Raw genomic sequence first — 19,482 nt, 5'->3', positions numbered from 1 at the left:
GAGCACAATCCTTCCTGTGAAGGGATGTTGGCGGGAGGGATATGGAAAGGAAGAGTTGAAAGCCAGCTATCTTTCTTTTGTTCTTTGTCTTTTTCTCCAAAGGTATTGCTGACTACATAACTCGGTGCAAACAGGCCATTGGGAAATTTGAGTCCCTCGTCCACCAGATTCATAAGAATGCAGATGACATTTCTTCCAGACTTACCTTAATAGAATCCATAAATCTCTTTAAGTATCCAGCACCTAAAAGTGAGGAAGAACTCCCAGGTAGATCTGACTTCTTGTTTCTTTGATTATGGAAGAAATGGAAAAACCTCTTGGGTATGATTGTGCACACACACACACAGAGTTTATTCCACAAATGAAACAAAAACATACCTCATGATCTCAGGCATTTACTTGAAAAGGTCATGGGTAATTCGTACTTTTTGCCGTGTTTTATGTATTTCTTACATAGTTTTACAAATTCCTAAGTCTATGAAAATCGACAGTACTTTTGTCAATAACTTTGTAACAGTACGGTGAACTGTGTTTTATGGGCTCACATTTACTTGTTCAAACAGGGTATTTTAAGCTGTCTTGGACTAATCAACAAGGAATTCAGGATTAGTTAACAAGCAATTCAAGACAAGCAAGATTGCCCAAAGGCAAAGCATGCACAAGTGGCATTCATTCCCATGTTGTCATGTATTTATTGCTTTGGATGTGTCTCGCTTCGGGTGGTGTTGATTTATTTTCTGCTTTTGGTCAAGATTGGAGGCTGCTTTCATATTTGCAAGATATACAGCTAATGTTTGGGTTGCTTCTTGAGTAATGTCCCTTCCCGTGTTTGTGAAGAGCTGTAACAGGTGTCTTCCACTGCAGGCATGAAGGAATTCTTTGAGCACATTGAACGAGAAAGGGCCAAAGATGTGGACCACATGGTCAGTTGGTATCTTGCCATTGGGCCTCTACTGACCAAAGTTGAGGGGCTGGTTATCCACACCAACACAGGCAAGGCCCCCAAGCTGGCCTTCTACTACGAATACTGGGAAAATAGAATTTACGAGGTCTTGACAAAGCTCATCCTGAAGTAAGTTAATGTTCATATTGCATTTTTTTTTTTTCTTTTTTTGCGGTACGCAGCCCTCTCACTGTTGTGGCCTCTCCCATTGTGGAGCACAGGCTCCGGACGCGCAGGCTCAGCGGCCATGGCTCACGGGCCTAGCCGCTCTGCGGCATGTGGGATCTTCCTGGACTGGGGCACGAACCCATGTCCCCTGCGTCGGCAGGCGGACTCTCAACCACTGCACCACCAGGGAAACCCTATATTGCATGTTTTAAAGACAGTGTGCATAGATTAAAATATCTTACACACATGAATAGTTAAAGAGGAGCCACAAGGTACAGAACAAAAATCAGCTGGACAATAAGTCTGCTTTCTGGCCAAAGGGCACTCATAAAATGGAAGGATTTTGGCTCATGTTCTTTTTTTTTTTTTTAGTTGACACTCAATGTTTATTAAATGTGAAAGTTACAGATAAAATTTAAAACCATATTTGAAAAAAGAGAACTGTATGTGATATATATCAGACCTCTGATAGGTAGGGAGAATTTTCTATTCTGGAAGAAAAGGAAGAAATCATAAGAGAAGAGATGGACAGACGTTGCATGCAAAAATTTTAAATGTTTTTTCACAAAATAAAAGGATAGAATTGGAAAAGAATTTACAGCAAATGTGCTTTTATGCATTAACTTATGGAAATACTTTTGTAATGTAATGAGAAAAATGACTACACTATAAGAGACACAATGAGATTTTTCACAAAAATGAATTACAACTGTCAAAAAATTTAGAAATTTATTCTTGTGAGTAATCATAGAAATGAATGATAAAACAACTATTAAATTAACAAATAAGTTTTAAAAATTTTATTTATTTTATTATTTTATTTTTGGCTGTGTTGGGTCTTCGTTGCTGCGTGCAGGCTTTCTCTAGTTGTGATGAGCGGGGGCTACTCTTCATTGCGGTGTGCAGGCTTCTCATTGCGGTGGCTTCTCTTGTTGAGGAGCATGGGCTCTAGACTTGAGGGCTTCAGTAGTTGTGGCACGCGGGCTCAGTAGTTGTAGCTCGCGGCTCTAGAGCACAGGCTCAGTAGTTGTGGCACATGGCTTTGTTGCTCTGCAACATGTAGGATCTTCCTGGACCAGGGCTCAAACCTGTGTCCTCTGCATTGGCAGGTGGATTCTTAACCACTAAGCCACCAGGGACATCTCAACAAATAACCTTTAAAAGATAATATGAAGTTCTGGTGAATAAGAGGTTCATTATGGGCAGAATTGTGATTTGTGGTGATACTACAGTACAAAGTGTCACATTGGCTCATGTTCTTGTTAGGTCCCTCAACATCCAGAAAAGGAAATTATCCCTCTCCCCACTGTCTGAAAGACACACACATGTCTGTGTTCAACTGGCAACAGAGAATTGCTGTCACTCAGTATTTAACAAAATCCCAGATGACGCCTTCACTTATACTGAGAGAGGCTGATTTGAAGGATATATGATGCATGAACTCTTCCCGAAGGTCTAAAGTAACCCCTGGCTAGAATGGGCATCACGTATGTGTTGAATGCTTATCATGTGTGCCAGCCTCAGACACATGGAGGCTGTCCCTTGCCTCCTGGAGCTCCACAGCTCTGAGCTCAGACTGGCCGAGAGCTAAGTGCCTGGACTTCACATTGGCTTAGGGTCCTTCTAAGAAACCAGCCTATGAAATTCATCACTGTTGCTATTACCTCCATATTGACAAGGGTGGTGTTCATTTTATCGTATGTTTTCTTTTTTTTAATAAATTTATTTATTTTTATTTATTTATTTTTGGCTGTTTTGGGTCTTTGTTGCTGCGCACAGGCTTTCTCTAGTTGCATTGAGCAGGGGCTACTCATCGTTGCGGTACACAGGCTTCTCATTGTGGTGGCTTCTCTTGTTGCGGAGCATGGGCTCTAGGTGCGCAGGCTTCAGTAGTTGTGGCACACGGGCTCAGTAGTTGTGGCTCATGGGCTCAAGAGTGCAGGCTCAGTAGTTGTGGTGCACAGGCTTGGTTGCACTGTGGCATGTGGGATCTTCCCGGACCAGGGATCAAACCCATGTCCCTTGCATTGACAGGCAGATTCTTAACCACTGAGTCACCAGGGAAGTCCCGTATGTTTTCTTTATGAAGAACCCCAGAAGAAGTTTCTCCAATTTTCCTTCTGATCTTAGCCTCCTGAGAAAGTATTTTTCCTCTTCTCTTTCCTCTTTCATTTTTTGTTGTTTTAAAAAAACTTCTTTTTCATTATGATTTTTAAATTTTTGTTATTTTATTATTATTATTCAATTAAAAAAATTTAAAACAAAATTGTTTTGGCTGCGCCACACAGCATGCAAGATCTTAGTTCCCTGACCAGGGCTCGAACCCGTGTCCCCTACATTGGCAGGTAGATTCTTAACTGTTGCACCACCAGGGGAGTCCCCTGGATGCAGTTTGACAAACTTCACTTCATTCATTGATCCTTTAAATAAATCTGTTTTCTACATATTTCATTTACTTTTTAATGTTGCTTCTAACTTTGACTCTTAAAGCAGCCCCTTAGGAGTTCCCGGGCAGTCGAGTGGTTAGGACTCGGCGCTTTCACTGGCAAGGGCCCAGGTTCGATCCCTGGTTGGGGAACTAAGATCCCACAAGCCGCCTGGCACAGCCAAAAAAAAAAAAAAAAAGCAGCCCCTCGTACAGGGCTACCTCCTGAGTTTTCTCTTTCTAATACACTATGTTTTCCCTTGATCTGTTCATCCATTTACGCATCAATCCATCTATTCACTCATTCATTCATTCCAAGGTTTATTAGAGCCTGGACTGGACCAGGCACTAGACCAGATAAAGCCCCCATTTTTCTGGAGCTTCTCCATCCTCATAGGAGAGAGGTGCAAGACTCAAGGAAATAAATATTCTCTGTGAAAGAAATAAAGCAGAATAATGTTCCAGGGAGAGACTGGAAGGGCTGTTGTGATTGGGTGGTCAAGAAAGGCCACGGCGAGGCCACGCTTTAGCGGAGCCCTGAAGCGAAGGAGCAAGCTGGAAGGGGAGGAGCTTCCTGCTGGAAGACAAAGGCCAGTGTACAGACCTGGAGGCCACGTGGGAGGAACAGAAGGAAGGAATAAAGAGGGTGAAGGGAGTGCGTAGGAGAGGAGGCTGAGCAGGCAGGGGCCAGGTCGTGAAGAGCCTGGAAGGAGCTTGCATTTGTTCTCAGAGAGAGAAGAGTTGCATGTTTTATACCCTCTCTCTGGCTGTAGGGATCACTGAATTGCAGTGGGGATGGGGGGAAGAGGAAGACCGGTTTGCAGGCTAATGAAGTGTCCATCCCTGTGTTGTCCCTGATTTAATCCCAGAAAGGACAGAGTCTGGTGGGCCAGGCGGAGGGGGGACATGAGAGTTCATTTTTCCGGAGCCAGAGTCAAACAGCTTTTTGGAGTTACTATTACTAAGTATCTTCCAACTAATAGGTATTCTAACTTCCCCAAAGTAGAAATGAACTATTTGTACAATTTGGGCCGTAAGAAGGGTATATAATGAAACTCACCCCACACTGTCCGTTACAGCCGTAGACTGTGTTATTCCTCGTCGCAGGCTTTTTATAGGTGGCGGCTGGGACTCTAGCCGTTTTCACCCGCTGTCGGGTATCTTTTACGCTGCTGAATACTGAGTCTGTTTTATTAACCCCTCCTAGGAATTTGCAGTCTTTTAATTCTTTAATCCTTGGAAACGTCCCTTTGTTCCAAACGGAAACCATTTTGACGGCGCCCGAGATCATCCTGCACCCCAGCGCAAGCGAGATTGACAAAATGTGCGTCCACTGTGTCCGAAATTGTGTGGAGGTCACCAAGGTAGGGACGGAACTGTGTGTTGTTTCCTGGCTGACCCCTTGTCACAGAGGGCTGGGCCCACCAGCTGCGGACAGCAGGTGACCCAGGAGGTCAAGAACACAGGCTCCACTCTGTCCTTTGTCCAGACCGTTTTAGTCTCTTCCTGGCTCCTCCTCTGTAAATCTCTGAAGTTTGGGGGTGTCCCAAGGCTTGATGCCGGCTCCCTTCTCACCTCTCTTTATCTTCTTTGTACATCCTCACGACCGGTCCCATGGCCGTTATTACCAACCCTATGGAGGCAAGCCTGCCGCATTTCCATCTCCAACCCAGAATTCTCTACTACACAACACATGTTTCTAGTCGCCTACCAGCTGTCTCCCCTTGAACCTTAGACTTGGCGAGTACAAGATGGAATTCCTGGCTTTCCAACGTGCAGCCTGGTCCTGCCCCCATTTTCCCTACTTCAGGCAACGGCGCCAACATCCACCCAAGTGGTTGAGTCAAAACCCTGGGAGCCATCCTTGATCCCTCTTTTCTCCTGTCCACCCATATCCAGCCCGTTGGTAAGTCTGGCTGACTCGCTCCCCCAAACACGCCTCTGATCTCCCCTCTTCTCTCCTTTTCCACGTTACCAGTCCATCCCAAGTTCATCATCCCTCACCTGGACTATTGCAGTCATGTTTCCACAGGTGGTCAGGATTATCCTTTAAAAACGTGAATCGTTTCATGTCATCCCTGTAGAAAAGCCCCCGATGACTTCACGTTGCACTTAGAACATAATCCAAACTCGTCATTCTGGTCTATGAGCCCCTCTGCAATCTAACTCCTGCCTACCTTTCTGATCAGCTCCTACCTGTACACACCCCACTGTGCCCAGCCTAATGCACCTCCAGCAGGTAACACCACTTCCTCCTTGAAATGGTGGCACTCCTGTTCCCTCTGCCTGGAACCTTCTGCCCCTGAGACCTGGACTTGCTGGCCCCTTCTGGTCCTTCTCTTATTACATAACCCTACACCACCTTCTTCCTAGCCCATGTCACTATCTGACCTTTTCTTATTTACTTGCTCGTTCATGCTTTGACTAGCTCATGCCACTAGAATGCAAGTTCCACGACACCATGAACTTTGTGTGTCTGTTCACTCTGGAGCCCCCAGCACCTCGCACAGCGCCTAGCACATAATTGGCACTCAGTCAGTGCTTGTCAAATGACTGTCAGTTGGCAAATAACCCAAAGTTTACGTCTTACCAACATTGGGAAAATAGGGCCTTTTTGTGGATAAGAGATGTCACACCCCCTCAAGACACTAATATCTTTCTTTTCACTTGGTTTGTTCAGAAAGTCAGGCATTTAAAAAAATTTTTTTAATTATTTAATTTATTTATTTTTGGCTGCATTGGGTCTTCATTGCTGTGCGTGGGCTTTTCTCTAGTTTCAGCGAGCGGGGGCTACTCTTCATTGCGGTGTGTGGGCTTCTCATTGGGGTGGCTTCTCTTGTTGCAGAGCACAGCCTCTAGGCGTGCGGGCTTCCATAGTTGTGGCATGTGGGCTGAGTAGTTGTGGCTCGCGGGCTCTAGACCGCAGGCTCAGTAGTTGTGGCCCACAGGCTTAGTTGTTCTGTGGCATGTGGGATCTTCCCAGACCAGGGCTCGAACCCGTGTCCCCTGCATTGGCAGGCAGATTCTTAACCACTGCACCACCAGGGAAGCCCTCAGGCATGTTTTTTAGCATAAAATTAAGTGTAGATATTACAAATAGCGAATTTCATTTCACTGTACTTGGAAATTAATGAATAAATTGCACATGTTTTATAATCTATGCAAATAGGTCATTTATTAAACCTCGGTCATATAAATTCTCTTAACTTTTAGGTGTTACATTACCAAGTCTTTGAACAGGAAAACAAAACAATTTCCAAGGGGTGAATAAATAGGAAAGACTCTTTGTGAAACATTATGGATATTAATCATAGTTTTTCGTGCCAGTTTATTCCCACCCCCGCCATAGATGGGTTTGAGGCTTTGTGGTGAAGACTGTTATTTTATCTTCATCAATGCTTTCTTTTATTTATTTTTATTATATTTTTATCAATGCTTTGTTTTAAATGAAAAGAATTTTTACCTATCCTCTTGGAAAGTGTTGGAAATGCCTTTCATTAACAAAAATCTCTGCAAATAAACACTTATGGCGAGGTGACTTAAGTTGGCTTGACTGCACTATTTGAGCTTCAGGATTCATATTTCCTGACTGAAAACAATGAGCAAAAGTTTTAAGCTAGGATCGAATTACCTCATCTATTAAGTGGAAATGATAATACAATCCATGTTCTACAGTGGGTTGAGAGAATTAAATGGCATAACATGTACTTGGCAATGAGCTCTAAATAAACGTTAGCGATCAGTTTTGGTATTAGTATTACAGTGAGCAGTAGAATTTGTAATTGTTGTTATTCCCATCCTACAGGTGGCCAGACTATGGTTCAGAGATGTTATGCATAACCACTCATGGTTTGCTTGAAAGAAGAGGGGCTCTTGACTATACAGCAGGGAGACGTCCAATGACAGATGTGTTCTGGGACACTGGAAACTAATGTTGTTTTATACATCCGAACTTGGCTGTGCTCAAGCACACGTCTGATGATTGGCTGGCTGTTGCCTGGGGAGCCTTGGTCCTCCTGGGTCTCCATCATCACGTAGGCTAGCTGAAGGTCGTGCATCTGGTGGCTGCAAGGTTCCAAGAGCATGAGAGTAGAAGCTGCTGGGCTGCTTGAGCCCCGGGCTTGGACCTTGCATAATGCCGCTTCCCCTATCTGTTGGTCAAGTCACAGGCTAGCCCAGAGCGGGAAAATAGGTACTCCTGATAGACCCTTTTGTCAACAGACAGAATCTCTTGATAGGAGGAACAAAGGATTGTGGTGATTTTTTGCAACCTAGCACAGCTTATCAATAATAAAGTGATATCCCTTACTAGCAAGACTTATTACTGAATGTGATATGTACATAGGAAGCAAAATAGATACTAAAGGACTGTCTTTTTTCCCCCAATTCTTATTTTGCCAGAATTTTGTTCGCTGGATGAATGGCAGCTGCATAGAATGCCCCCCTCAGAAGGGAGAGGAAGAAGAACTGGTTACAATCAACTTTTACAATGATATTTCTCAGAACCCTCAGATAATTGAGCAGGCTGTTATGATCCCCCAAAACGTCCACAGGATTCTGATCAATCTTATGAAGTACCTGCAGAAATGGAAGCGGTACCGACCGCTCTGGAAACTGGACAAAGCCATCGTGGTGGAGAAGTTTGCTGCCAAGAAGCCCCCTTGTGTTGCCTATGACGAGAAGTTGCAGTTCTATTCCAGGGTCGCCTCTGAAGTGATGCATCACCCCTTGATCAAGGATGAGCACTGCATCCGCCTCCAGCTTGGACCCCTGGTGAACACCATACAGGAAAATGCCAAGTCCTGGGTGGTTTCACTTGGGAAGCTCCTTAATGAGTCAGCCAGAGAGGAGCTCCATAATCTGCATGAAGAGATAGAGGTAGTGGGGCCCCGGGTTTCATGATCGTCAGGGCTTCATTCAGTGCTGTATTTTTTCCCCTATGCTTATTCAGTGTCCCTTTGAACTCTATTTTATAGTTCCTGACCAAAAACCTGAAGAAGAGCCCTAGTACCCTTGAAGATCTCAAGTTTGTCCTTGCAACAATCGCAGAAATTAGAAGTAAATCTTTAGTGATGGAACTAAGATACCGGGATGTCCAGGAGAGGTACCGCACGATGGCCATGTACAGTCTCTTAGTAAGTGAACTCTTTCCTTTTCTCCCTTCCTTCCTTCCTCCCTCCCTCCCTCCCTCCCTCCCTCTCTTCCTTCCTTCCTTTGTGTGTTTTTGTTTTTATTTATTTATTTTTTTGGCTGCACTGTGAGGCATGTGGGATCTTAGTTCCCTGACCAGGGATCGAACCTGTGCTTCCTGCAGTGGAAGCGTGTAGTCCTAACCACTGGACTGCCAGGGAAGTTCCTATTTTATTTTATTTTTAAAAAACACAACAGGATTATATTTTAATACACAACCAAAATACAAAACACCATATTAAATTGATGGCAGTAAAATATGGTATTTCATTTGTATTGCATGACGAATGGTTAACATCCTTAGTCATAAATGAGTTCTTACAAACCAGTAACAAAGACACTGATATACCAAGGGAAATGGAAAAAAAATGGAAGAAAATGAAATAACACAAGTGACTAGTAAGGATTAAGCATCTATGAAGATGACTGAGCTGAACAATAACAGAAGAAAAGCAATTTCTTTGGGCTTCCCTGGTGACGCAGTGGTTGAGAATCTGCCTGCCAATGCAGGGGACACGGGTTCGAGCCCTGGTCTGGGAAGATCCCACGTGCCACGGAGCGGCTAAGCCTGTGAGCCACAATTACTGAGCCTGCGCGTCTGGAGCCTGTGCTCCGCAACAAGAGAGGCCACGATAGTGAGAGGCCCACGCACCGTGATGAAGAGTGGCCCCCGCTTGCCACAACTAGAGAAAGCCCTCTCACAGAAACAAAGACCCAACACAGCCATAAAAATAAATAAAATTTAAAAAAAAAAGAGTTCTTTGAAAAAAAAAAAAGAAAAGCAATTTCTTTGTAATATCATATTACCAAAGATTAAAAATCTAACATTTATACAGTTTTAGGAAACAGACCCACATAAACACTGGGGGACAAGATTGATGAGGTCTCATCTATATATTAATAGTAGGGGAAATCTAGTTTGAACTCAAACTATAAATTTTGGATAGCCTTAGTCCTAGCAGTTCCAATTCACTGGAATTACTTCAACAAATTAGTTGGATAAATTTACAGTTTATGTATAAACCATGTTTACTGCATAGAAAATTTGTAGTATATAGACCCACCAAAAATGACTTGCATATTTATTTGTTTCTCAATACACCCAAAAGGATAGGCACAAAATTTCTTTAATAGTTGTTTTTATTTTATTTTAAGTGAACTCTTTTCTGAAAATTTTTATGGTTGGGTTGAATTCTAAGGCCCTTTTCAGAAAGACTTCTCAAATATACAATAAAGTCAATTGTTTATGACTTTAAGTAATAAAATTTAAATGTAAAGCATGGTTATTTAGAAAAATGACAACTTAGAGATTATTTCTTGATCTTGCATGGATCAAATAGTGTTTTTTGTAGACTGGTCTGTAACTGCACACTGTTTTGGCTTTTCCACTTTCCTTCTTTCTTTCTTTTTTTTTTTTTTGCAGTACACAGGCCTCTCACTGCTGTGGCCTCTCCCGTTGCGGAGCACAGGCTCCGGACGTGCAGGCTCAGCGGCCATGGCTCACGGCTAGCCGCTCCGCGGCATGTGGGATCTTCCTGGACCGGGGCACAAACCCGTGTCCCCTGCATCGGCAGGTGGACTCTCAACCGCTGCGCCACCAGGGAAGCTCCTCTTTCTTTTTTTTTTTTTTTTTTGATGTTAATTTTCTTTTATAAATAAATGGCTGTTGCAAAAATGATTAGGGGGAAGAAGAGAGATAAGACGATAAAAGAAACTGGTAGAAGATAATAATTAAATTGTCTTTATTTAGGGTTGTTAAATGTGTGTTTCAAAGACCTTTAGAAAGTCTGTGGATGAGTTTGAGGGTGTCTGGGATCTCCTTGAAATTGTATGCAAAATTTTGCATGCTCTGCATCACATAATACCTAGAAAAGAATCCACTGGAAAAACAAAGTAGAAGGGAGAAACAAAGAGCTGTTATAAGCCTGAATTTGCATAAAATTTGTATTTCAGCATTTACATTGCTTGAGTGCTTTAATCACCTTCACTGAGCATTAGCCTTGGCTGAAAGCTAGAGATCCTCTCATCAGAAAATGCACAGTAGTGGCGATCATTTTTTAGTGTATAGAAATAACGAATCCCTATGTTGTGCACCTGGAATTAACATAGTATTGTCAATTATACTTCAATAAAAAAATAATAAAAATGAAAAAAGAGAAACTTTTCCTTAAAAACTATCTGTTTACCCCGAGATACAGTTTATATAACCAGGGCAGGTTATTTACCCTGTAATTACATGTTTTCAGAATAATAAATTAGTTCTCTAGCATCCTCCAAAGGTAAAAAGAAAAATGCACAATATGCAAAATTTATATTTTTATAATTAAAATAAAGTCAAAATTTTCAGTTCTGTCTTTTGTTTTCTTTATCAAGTAACATTATTTAGAATTCTATGTCTTAGAACTCCATTACCGTCTGCTTATACTGTCTGTGTATCTCTTGGTTTCCTTCAAGTCACTTGTATCCTTATCATCCTATTATTTCTGATTGAGTTCTGGACATCATATATGACAAATTGTAGGGAGAATTGGAGGCTCCAGATGATGTTATGTTTCATCATAGGAGATATGTTTTTGCTTATGACAACACAGCTGGGTGTGTTAACAGGTCAAGATAACCTTATTTTAATCAGAGATGAGGTTGGTTTGAAGCTCGATTTTACTTTATGAAGGGTTTATCTCTCTAGGTTATTTCTCTCTTTCTGCCTATGTCATCTATCTCTTTTAAAAAATTATTGTCTCCTGATTTTATTTTTATTATAACTATCTAATTTGTATAATTCAACCAGCATTTGTTCAAATGACCTAGCCTGCCATTACGCAGAAGCAGAAGTCCTGGAAAGCAGAAGCTTTGACCAGAAATTTCATTTCCAAACTGCTGATCATTTATTGTTTTTTCTTTCTTTTTTTTTTTTTTTTTTTAGCCTTCCGATGCAGAGAAAGAACTGGTTGACAAGATTGAGAGCATGTGGTCAAATCTGTTTAATGATGCATTGAATGTGGAGCATTCTCTGGGAGGTATAAAGAGAACGTTCACAGAGGTACCTTGAAACGCTTCACTTCCCGAGTAAAGATGTTGAAAAATATCCAGTGGGCTAAACTAACGCAACCCTGCTTTTCTCAGGTCACTCGAGGTGAAATATTAAACTACAGACAGCAGATAGAGGACTTTGCAAGACGTTTTTATCATGAAGGCCCTGGTTCTGTTGGTGATGATCTTGATAGAGGTAAGGGTACTCACGTTGGTCTTACTGAGGCATTTGAATGTGTTTTGCTTAAGAATTTTATGGGAAGATGGGATGGAGCAGTGGTGTGTAACCGTGCCTGTACCCTGGGTTCCTCTGGGGAATCTCTAAAAACCACTTCTGCCTGGGCACCAAGTCCACCGAGTTGATTCCACTGGTCTGGAGAGTGATCTGAGCTTTTTTAAAAGCTCCCGTGGGGATTCTAATCTGCAGGCCAAGCTGAGACCACTTAGAGCGAGAACGCTCAGGAGACAGAACTTTCTAACTGGAGGAGCTTGCACATGTAACTGGCCCTCTGGTTTTAGTTAGAATGATAACAAGATAAAGTCTGGTCATCCTAAATTTGTCTTCCCAGTTGGCTTCTATGGATGAGATGAGAGTTTTGCATATTGTTCATGATTTCTTATTCAATTTTGTACACCTTAAAATTGTATGTATTCAAAACAAACTTATTTATAAAACAGAAACAGACTCACAGACTTCAAAAACGAACTTATGGTTACCAAAGGGGAAAGTTAGAGGGGGGAGGGATAAGTTAGAAATTTGGGATTATACACACTACTATATACAAAATAGATAATCAAGGACCTACTGTATAGCACAGGGAACTCTACTCAATACTCTGTAATAACCTAGACGGGAAAAGAATCTGAAAAAGAATAGATATATATATAACTGAATCCCTTTGCTGTGCACTGAAACGAACACAACATTGTAAATCAACTATACTCCAATATGAAATAGAAATTAAATTAAAAAAATTGCATGCATTCATTTATCTGCTTATTTACTAGGAGTAGACCTTTTAGCCGCTTTTGAAAAAGAGCTGATGAGACACGAAAAGAACCGTCAGGAGTTGGCTAATGCTGAGAAACTTTTTGATCTTCCAATTACCATGTACCCAGAGCTGCTAAAAGTGCAGAAGGAAGTGAGCGGGCTGAAGACCATTTATGAGCTCTACGAAGGACTAAAGGTAGGCGTCCACCCACAGACGGGGTCTCGCTGGAGGGAATGCAACTCAGCGGACTTTGAGGCCACAATCATGCGGAGCCTGGGGCAGGTTTCGTAGAAACTCTCACTTTGGCTCTTGGGAGGAGGGCGTGGGGAGTGACTGCTAATGAGCACGGGTTTTCCATTTGGGGTGTGGAGAGAGCTCTGGAACCCGACGGAGGTGAGGCTGCCCGGCACTGTGAATGTCCTGGTTGCCAGTGTACGTGTTCCTGGCAGAAAGCAGGTCAGTGGTTGACTAGGGGTGGGGTGGAAGGAGAAGGGTGGGGGGGCGATGACAGAGGGGCAGGAGGAGGCCACCGAGGGTGATGGAGACGGATATGTCCCTTATCTCGACTGAGGTGGTGGTATCATGGTCTGCGCACATGTCAGAACCACCCAGCTGTGCGCTGGTCATATGTGCAGCTTACTGTGCACCCGTGAACCCTCCGCAAAGCTTAGGAAAAACAGAGAGAAAGGGAAGAGAGGCGTTAGAAAGGCCTAGTGTAGATGGCTCTTCCAGTGAGTCTCGTTACGGAGGGAAGCAGGGATGAGGAGTGATGGGTGGAGGGGACGTGGGGTCGGGATACATTTCCTTTAAGGTGGGAGAAATTACAACGTGGGTTTGTGTACTGATAGGAGTGATCCAGTAAGGAGGGGACGCAGGTAATAGGAGGGAAAAGGGAGTCTTCATGTCTGGTGTCCTTGAGTACGTGGGAAAGGGATGGGATCAAGAGGTGGCCTCACATAAGAGGCAGACTCATCGACCGTCTTATGGGGAAGACGGGGCCTACGCACAGAGATGCTTCTAGCGGGAGATGTTGAACGTTCTGATCGCCTCCGCTTCCCCAGGGTTGCGCACAGCAAGGTCATCAGCAGAGGGGACCGTGGGTGGGGATGCTGGCTGGTTGAGGATGGTGGAGTGGGGGTGAGATGACCCTCTCGAAGAATGGGGAGCAAGAGGGCCAAGGAGATGCGGGGTGACCGATGGTGCCCACACGGTCCTGGATTTCGACTGAGGCCATGGGCGAGGTTGAGTTTTGAGCAATCGTGGTTGGCTGCCCGGGTGTAGGTGTTGGGTCCTGATAAACGTGGGGTTGTGGGCCTAACCATAGTTGTGGTTTTAGCAAACGCGCTCAGTGGAGAGAGTGTCAGGCAAAGGCATGGAGGGTGGATGAAGGAAAGGCATTATTATAATGACTGGTTGGTTCTATATTTAGGGGTAGAACCTCCAAGAAGTACTTAATTTCATTATGGTTTCTTTCTAATTTGTTTCTCATTAAATTTTTGCAAAAAGGAGGTAATGAATCATGGGAGTCATCTCAAAATAATCCAAAAAACGGTTGGAGCTTTTAATATCTTCCTAGAAGGCAAGAAAAGAAGAGAAACGAAAAAATGTAAATACATCATATGTAGTGCCATTTACACTTTAAAGAATTATCATACACGGGACTTCCCTGGTGGTCCAGTGGTAAAGAATCCGCCTTCCAATGCAGGGGACGTGGGTCATATCCCTGGTTGGGGAACTAGGTTCCCACATGCCGCAGGGCAACTAAGCCCGTGCGCCACAACTACTGAGCTCACGCACCTGAACTAGAGAGCCCACACGCCACAACTAGAGAGAGAAAAAACCCCGCGCACAGAACTAGAGAGAAGCCTGTGCCCCGCAACGAAAAGCCCAAGCGCCTGCACATCACAATGAAAGATCCCGCATGCCTCAACAAAGATCCTGCGCGCCGCAACTAAGACCCGACGCAGCCAAAAAAATATATATATATATATCATACACGTATTTCATCAATTAACATAATTTCCTGTCAAATACATTTCATGACTCAAGCAACTCTGTCAAGCCTGGATGTCACAGGTTGCAAATGCCAACTCTACAAGATGGTAAATTTTACACGAGATGGTACTGTTTACATTAAATCTCAGGGAGGTGGAACACAAAGTCTTTTCTTTATGATAACCAAGCAGGATTATCTAAATTGTAGGTATTTTGTAACCTTAGCTTCTTTTATCAGAAAAGGACAGCACCTGAATGAAGTACACATTTAAGACCCAAGTGACTCCCTGATTTAAAAGTACCTGTTTCTGACATCCTGCTTCCTCCTTTTCCCTGAAGGAAAGGAAGACATGTTTTTGGATCCTACACATCCTCGGATACAGCATTATTTTTGTGAGGGCTTAAAAAAGTTGGAATGTTCTGTTTGTGTTTTAGAGCCTTGGAATCGATCTTTCTTTTGTGAATTTGAGGTTGTTTTGGGGAGATGGGTGATGATATTTGGAGAGAAGTGAGCATAACCAAGGGTTAAGAATGCCCTCTCCCGGTCAAGCCACCTTCGAGTTTCCAAAGGGGTCTTGTTGATGGGACTATTTCTTACCCATTTCCAGGTTGCAAAGGAAGAATGGTCTCAGACACTCTGGGTCAACCTGAATGTTCAGTTTCTCCAGGAAGGAATTGAAAGTTTTCTCAGGTCCCTCAGAAAGCTGCCCCGGCAGGTCCGAAATTTATCAGTGGCCTACCATTTGGAAGCAAAAATGAAGGCGTTCAAAGACTCGATTCCTTTACTTCTTGACTTGAAGCACGAGGCTTTAAGAGACAGGTTTGTGGGAGGAGCTTTTACTTTAAAATATGTCTTTGCTTAGCTCTGATGATGAAGGACAAGATTCCAACAGCAACACGGGGCTAGAAATATGCAAGTAATATTTCTATAATATCGCTTCTATGTAAAGTTTCCATTAAATTATCAACCACGAGGATTCTCCTATATCAACTCCTGCACTAGACCTGGGACTAGAGAGAGAAAAAACGGTAGATTCTCCTTTCTGACCATCTCTGTGTACAACAAAAATCAGTGATTCTACAATTACTGCTTGTATGCTGGGTATACCTGGCATTCTGCCAGTCCAGCGCCACGTTTAGCTGCCTTATTGCATTCATCCCATATACATGGGACCATAATAGTGGGCAAATGTGAACCTTCAGAGGAGGCCAGGTTGGGTCAAGAGCAGTGCTGCTTGGTGCTGTGTCTGTCCTGTTCCCCCTTCTTAAATTTATCACTCTGCGTTTTTTTTTCATAGTGCTCGAAACAGTGTGCGTTTATTTAATTTATAGATTTGTTTTATCGGTCACTGACTGTCTCCCCAAGTCGCTGGTAGTGTTCCCCCGGGCAGGGGCCTTGCCTCTGAGTCCCTCTGAATCCCCAGCGGCCAGCCCACTGCCTGCACAGAGTTAGTGCTTGCTGAATGTATATCCAACACACGAGTGCTCATAATTTGCACCAGGGTCTCAGACAGGCTGAGTGATCCAAGAGAGGTCAGGATCACCCATCCAGAGACTATGCAGAAGCAGTTACCAACAAACGAAAAGTTGTGTATTTTCTTAGGTGGTAGTGAAGACTAGCCATCTAAGAAAATACCTTCTAGATGTTGTTTCCTGGGTTTAATTCCGGCAGCCAGTGGGATCTTGGAAAACTTTGGACGGATAATTCCAGTGATGTACTCGTATTTCCAAAGTCCATGACAAGAAGTGTTTATAATGGGATTTTATCCTGTGGTTAAAGAGGGAATAATTGAATCCGTCACTAAACTCAGTAGACAGAAAGATTTTAATGTGGATGCACCTTTAGGCATTGGAAAGAGCTTATGGAGAAAACAGGCGTGATGTTTGAAGTGACTGAAACATTCACCTTGGAAAACATGTTTGCTATGGAGCTTCACACACACACAGATGTCCTCAACGAGATCGTCACGTCGGCCATCAGGGAGATAGCCCTTGAGAAGGTAGGACTGTTTTTAGTTGTAAAACGGTACAGAAAAAAAAGAGAATTTTTTTTTTTAAATTCAGAGAGAAGACCCGTTTGCTCTGATACCTGTTATGTTTGAGCAAGAAAGAATGATCTGTTCTAGAAATAGAATTTCTGCCCCAGTTAAATGTTTTAGTTCTTAATTATAGTTTCACGCTTATTTATTAAAGAAATAATGGGTGGGGGCTTCCCTGGTGGCACAGTGGTTGAGAATCTGCCTGCCGATGCAGGGGACATGGGTTTCAGCCCTGGTCTGGGAAGATCCCACATGCCGCGGAGCAACTAGGCCCGTGAGCCACAGCTACTGAGCCTGAGCCCCTGGGTGGGCTCTTAGTTGCGGCATTCGGGATCTTTAGTTGTGGCATGTGTGCTCTTAGTTGCAGCATGCATGCGGGATCTAGTTCCCTGACCAGGGATCGAACCCGGGCCCCCCACATTGGGAGCATGGAGTCTTAACCCCTGGACCAACAAGGAGGTCCCTGAAGATAAATTATTAACATTTTAGGGTGTATCCTTTAACACTTTATTTATTTTTTTTTAACAAACTTTTAAAATTTTTATTTAATTTATTTATTTTTGGCTGCATTGGGTCTTAATTGCTGCACGCGGGCTTCCTCTAGTTGCAGCAAGCGAGGGCTACTCTTCGTTGCGATCGCGGGCTTCTCATTGCTGTGGCTTCTCTTGTTGCGGAGCACGGGCTCTAGGCGCACGGGCTTTAGTAGTTGTGGCATGCTGGCCTCAGCAGTTGTGGCTTGTGGGCTCCAGAATGCAGGCTCAGTAGCTGTGCACACGGGCTTAGTTGCTCCACGGCAGATGGGATCCTCCTGGACCAGGGATTGAACCTGTGTCCCCTGCATTGGCAGGAAGATTCTTAACCTCTGCTGCCACCAGGGAAGTCCCTCCTTTAACACTTTAAAATGCATATACAGGGCTTCCCTGGTGGCACAGTGGTTGAGAGTCCGCCTGCCGATGCAGGGGACACGGGTTCGTGCCCTGGTCCGGGAAGATCCCACATGCCGCGGAGTGGCTGGGCCCGTGAGCCATGGCTGCTGAGCCTGCGTGTCCGGAGCCTGTGCTCTGCAATGGGAGAGGCCACAACAGTGAGAGGCCCGTATACCGCAAAAAAAAAAAAAAAAATGCATATACAGGGAATTCCCTGGTGGTACAGTGGTTAGGGCTCCGCGCTTCCACTGCAGGGGGCCTGGGTTTGATCCCTGGTCGGGGAACTAAGATCCCGCATGCCGCAGCGTGGCACAACCCCCCCCAAAATGCCTATACACGTGTATACACATATGTACACATATAACATATCCATGGATACACATACACACAGATGTATAAAATACATATACATGCACATCCACATACATGAGTAGTATGCCCATATACATACATGCCCACACATATATACACATAACATGCACCTATATACATGTACATAAATACATATGTATCACACGTTCATATATGCACATGTATACACAGATGCAATATACACATGCACATACATATACCCATAATATACATACATACATATGCACACATATACACCACCTATATACACACATACTTTTATATACACATATGCATAAATATTGACAGGGTGTTTTTGAAAATGTCATAAAAATAGGCATATTAATTTGTAATTTGATTTTCTTGCTTAACAGTAGAGTAAACAGAGGGGCAGGATCTCATGAGGATGTAGACTGGAGGCAGATTACAGAATTTAGACCCTGGTTCTGGCACTCAGTAGCTGAGTGAACGTGGCAAGCTGACCCCTCTCTGAGCCCCAGTTCCCGCCTCTGTAAAGTGTGGGTAATAATCATCCCTCCCTCACTGAGGTACTTTGAGGACTAAGGAGATCGTGAATGGCACGTGCTTACCAGCGCAAGTGCTTGGTAAGTGATGACTAGGATTACCAGAATCTCTGCTTGTTGAGAACACTGACTGGAACTCTGGGTTTGAGTTGATCCATGGCAAACTCAGGAAGTCGCTGTTGGGTTGGGGTTCTGTTTTTTCAGTCCTTGTGCCTGAATCATTCTTTTCATATTCCTGACCAGGCTGTGAAGGAAATCCTGGACACATGGGAAGATATGAAATTTACCATGGTCAAGTATTACAAAGGCACCCAGGAGCGAGGCTACATCTTGGGGTCTGTTGATGATATTATCCAGTGCCTGGATGACAACACTTTCAACCTGCAAAGCATCTCAGGAAGCAGATTTGTGGGGCCTTTTCTGCAGACTGTTCACAAATGGGAGAAAACGCTTTCTCTAATAGGGGAAGTCATTGAGGTGAGAAAGAAGACACACAAAAGATGGAAAGGCGCCGATTCATAGCAGGAAGGAAACTTTGTATGAGAATATTTTGTGCTCAGAAACTGATGATCCTCTTTCATACTTTTTCTGTCTTTGATTTATTTTGGGGGGAGGGATGATTAGAAGCACCAATCTGAGTTTTTATTTCCATGAATGCATTTTTAATTTCCACAGCTCCTAATCAGTGCTTTTTCATTTGTCCTTATTCTTGTTTAATACTGTCCTGTTCTTGTTGCAAGAATGCTTTCACCTCTTGTATCACCTTGAAGAATTTAAACATATTTAAAGCCCTTTTCTGATTTTCTTCGACTTTTTATTTTCTTAGGACAGAATTCCCCCCCATCACTTTTTTTTTTTTTTTTTGGTGACTCTCTTTCATGGTAGGGTTTTTTTCTCTG

The 19,482-nt window shown here is 43.4% G+C and overlaps 1 protein-coding gene across 2 annotated transcripts in view; it reads left to right on the top strand.

Moving 5' to 3' along the window:
* Positions 1–19,482, top strand: part of DNAH10 (dynein axonemal heavy chain 10) — a 149,779-nt gene that overhangs the window by 40,408 nt on the left and 89,889 nt on the right. For both annotated transcript variants that reach the window (XM_081252370.1, XM_081252371.1), the window contains 11 exons: positions 103–267; positions 865–1,072; positions 4,744–4,900; positions 7,938–8,414; positions 8,513–8,671; positions 11,650–11,766; positions 11,850–11,952; positions 12,765–12,943; positions 15,352–15,563; positions 16,590–16,743; positions 18,827–19,060. In XM_081252370.1, the coding sequence (XP_081108496.1) occupies positions 103–267; positions 865–1,072; positions 4,744–4,900; positions 7,938–8,414; positions 8,513–8,671; positions 11,650–11,766; positions 11,850–11,952; positions 12,765–12,943; positions 15,352–15,563; positions 16,590–16,743; positions 18,827–19,060 (2,165 nt within the window). The remainder of the gene's footprint in view (positions 1–102; positions 268–864; positions 1,073–4,743; positions 4,901–7,937; positions 8,415–8,512; positions 8,672–11,649; positions 11,767–11,849; positions 11,953–12,764; positions 12,944–15,351; positions 15,564–16,589; positions 16,744–18,826; positions 19,061–19,482) is intronic.

This window comes from Mesoplodon bidens (genome assembly GCF_964165515.1).
Source record: "Mesoplodon bidens genome assembly, chromosome: 13".
Lineage (NCBI taxonomy): Eukaryota > Metazoa > Chordata > Mammalia > Artiodactyla > Ziphiidae > Mesoplodon > Mesoplodon bidens.
The sequence above is the reverse complement of the archived record's forward strand: the minus strand, read 5'-3'. Positions and strand labels throughout refer to the sequence as shown.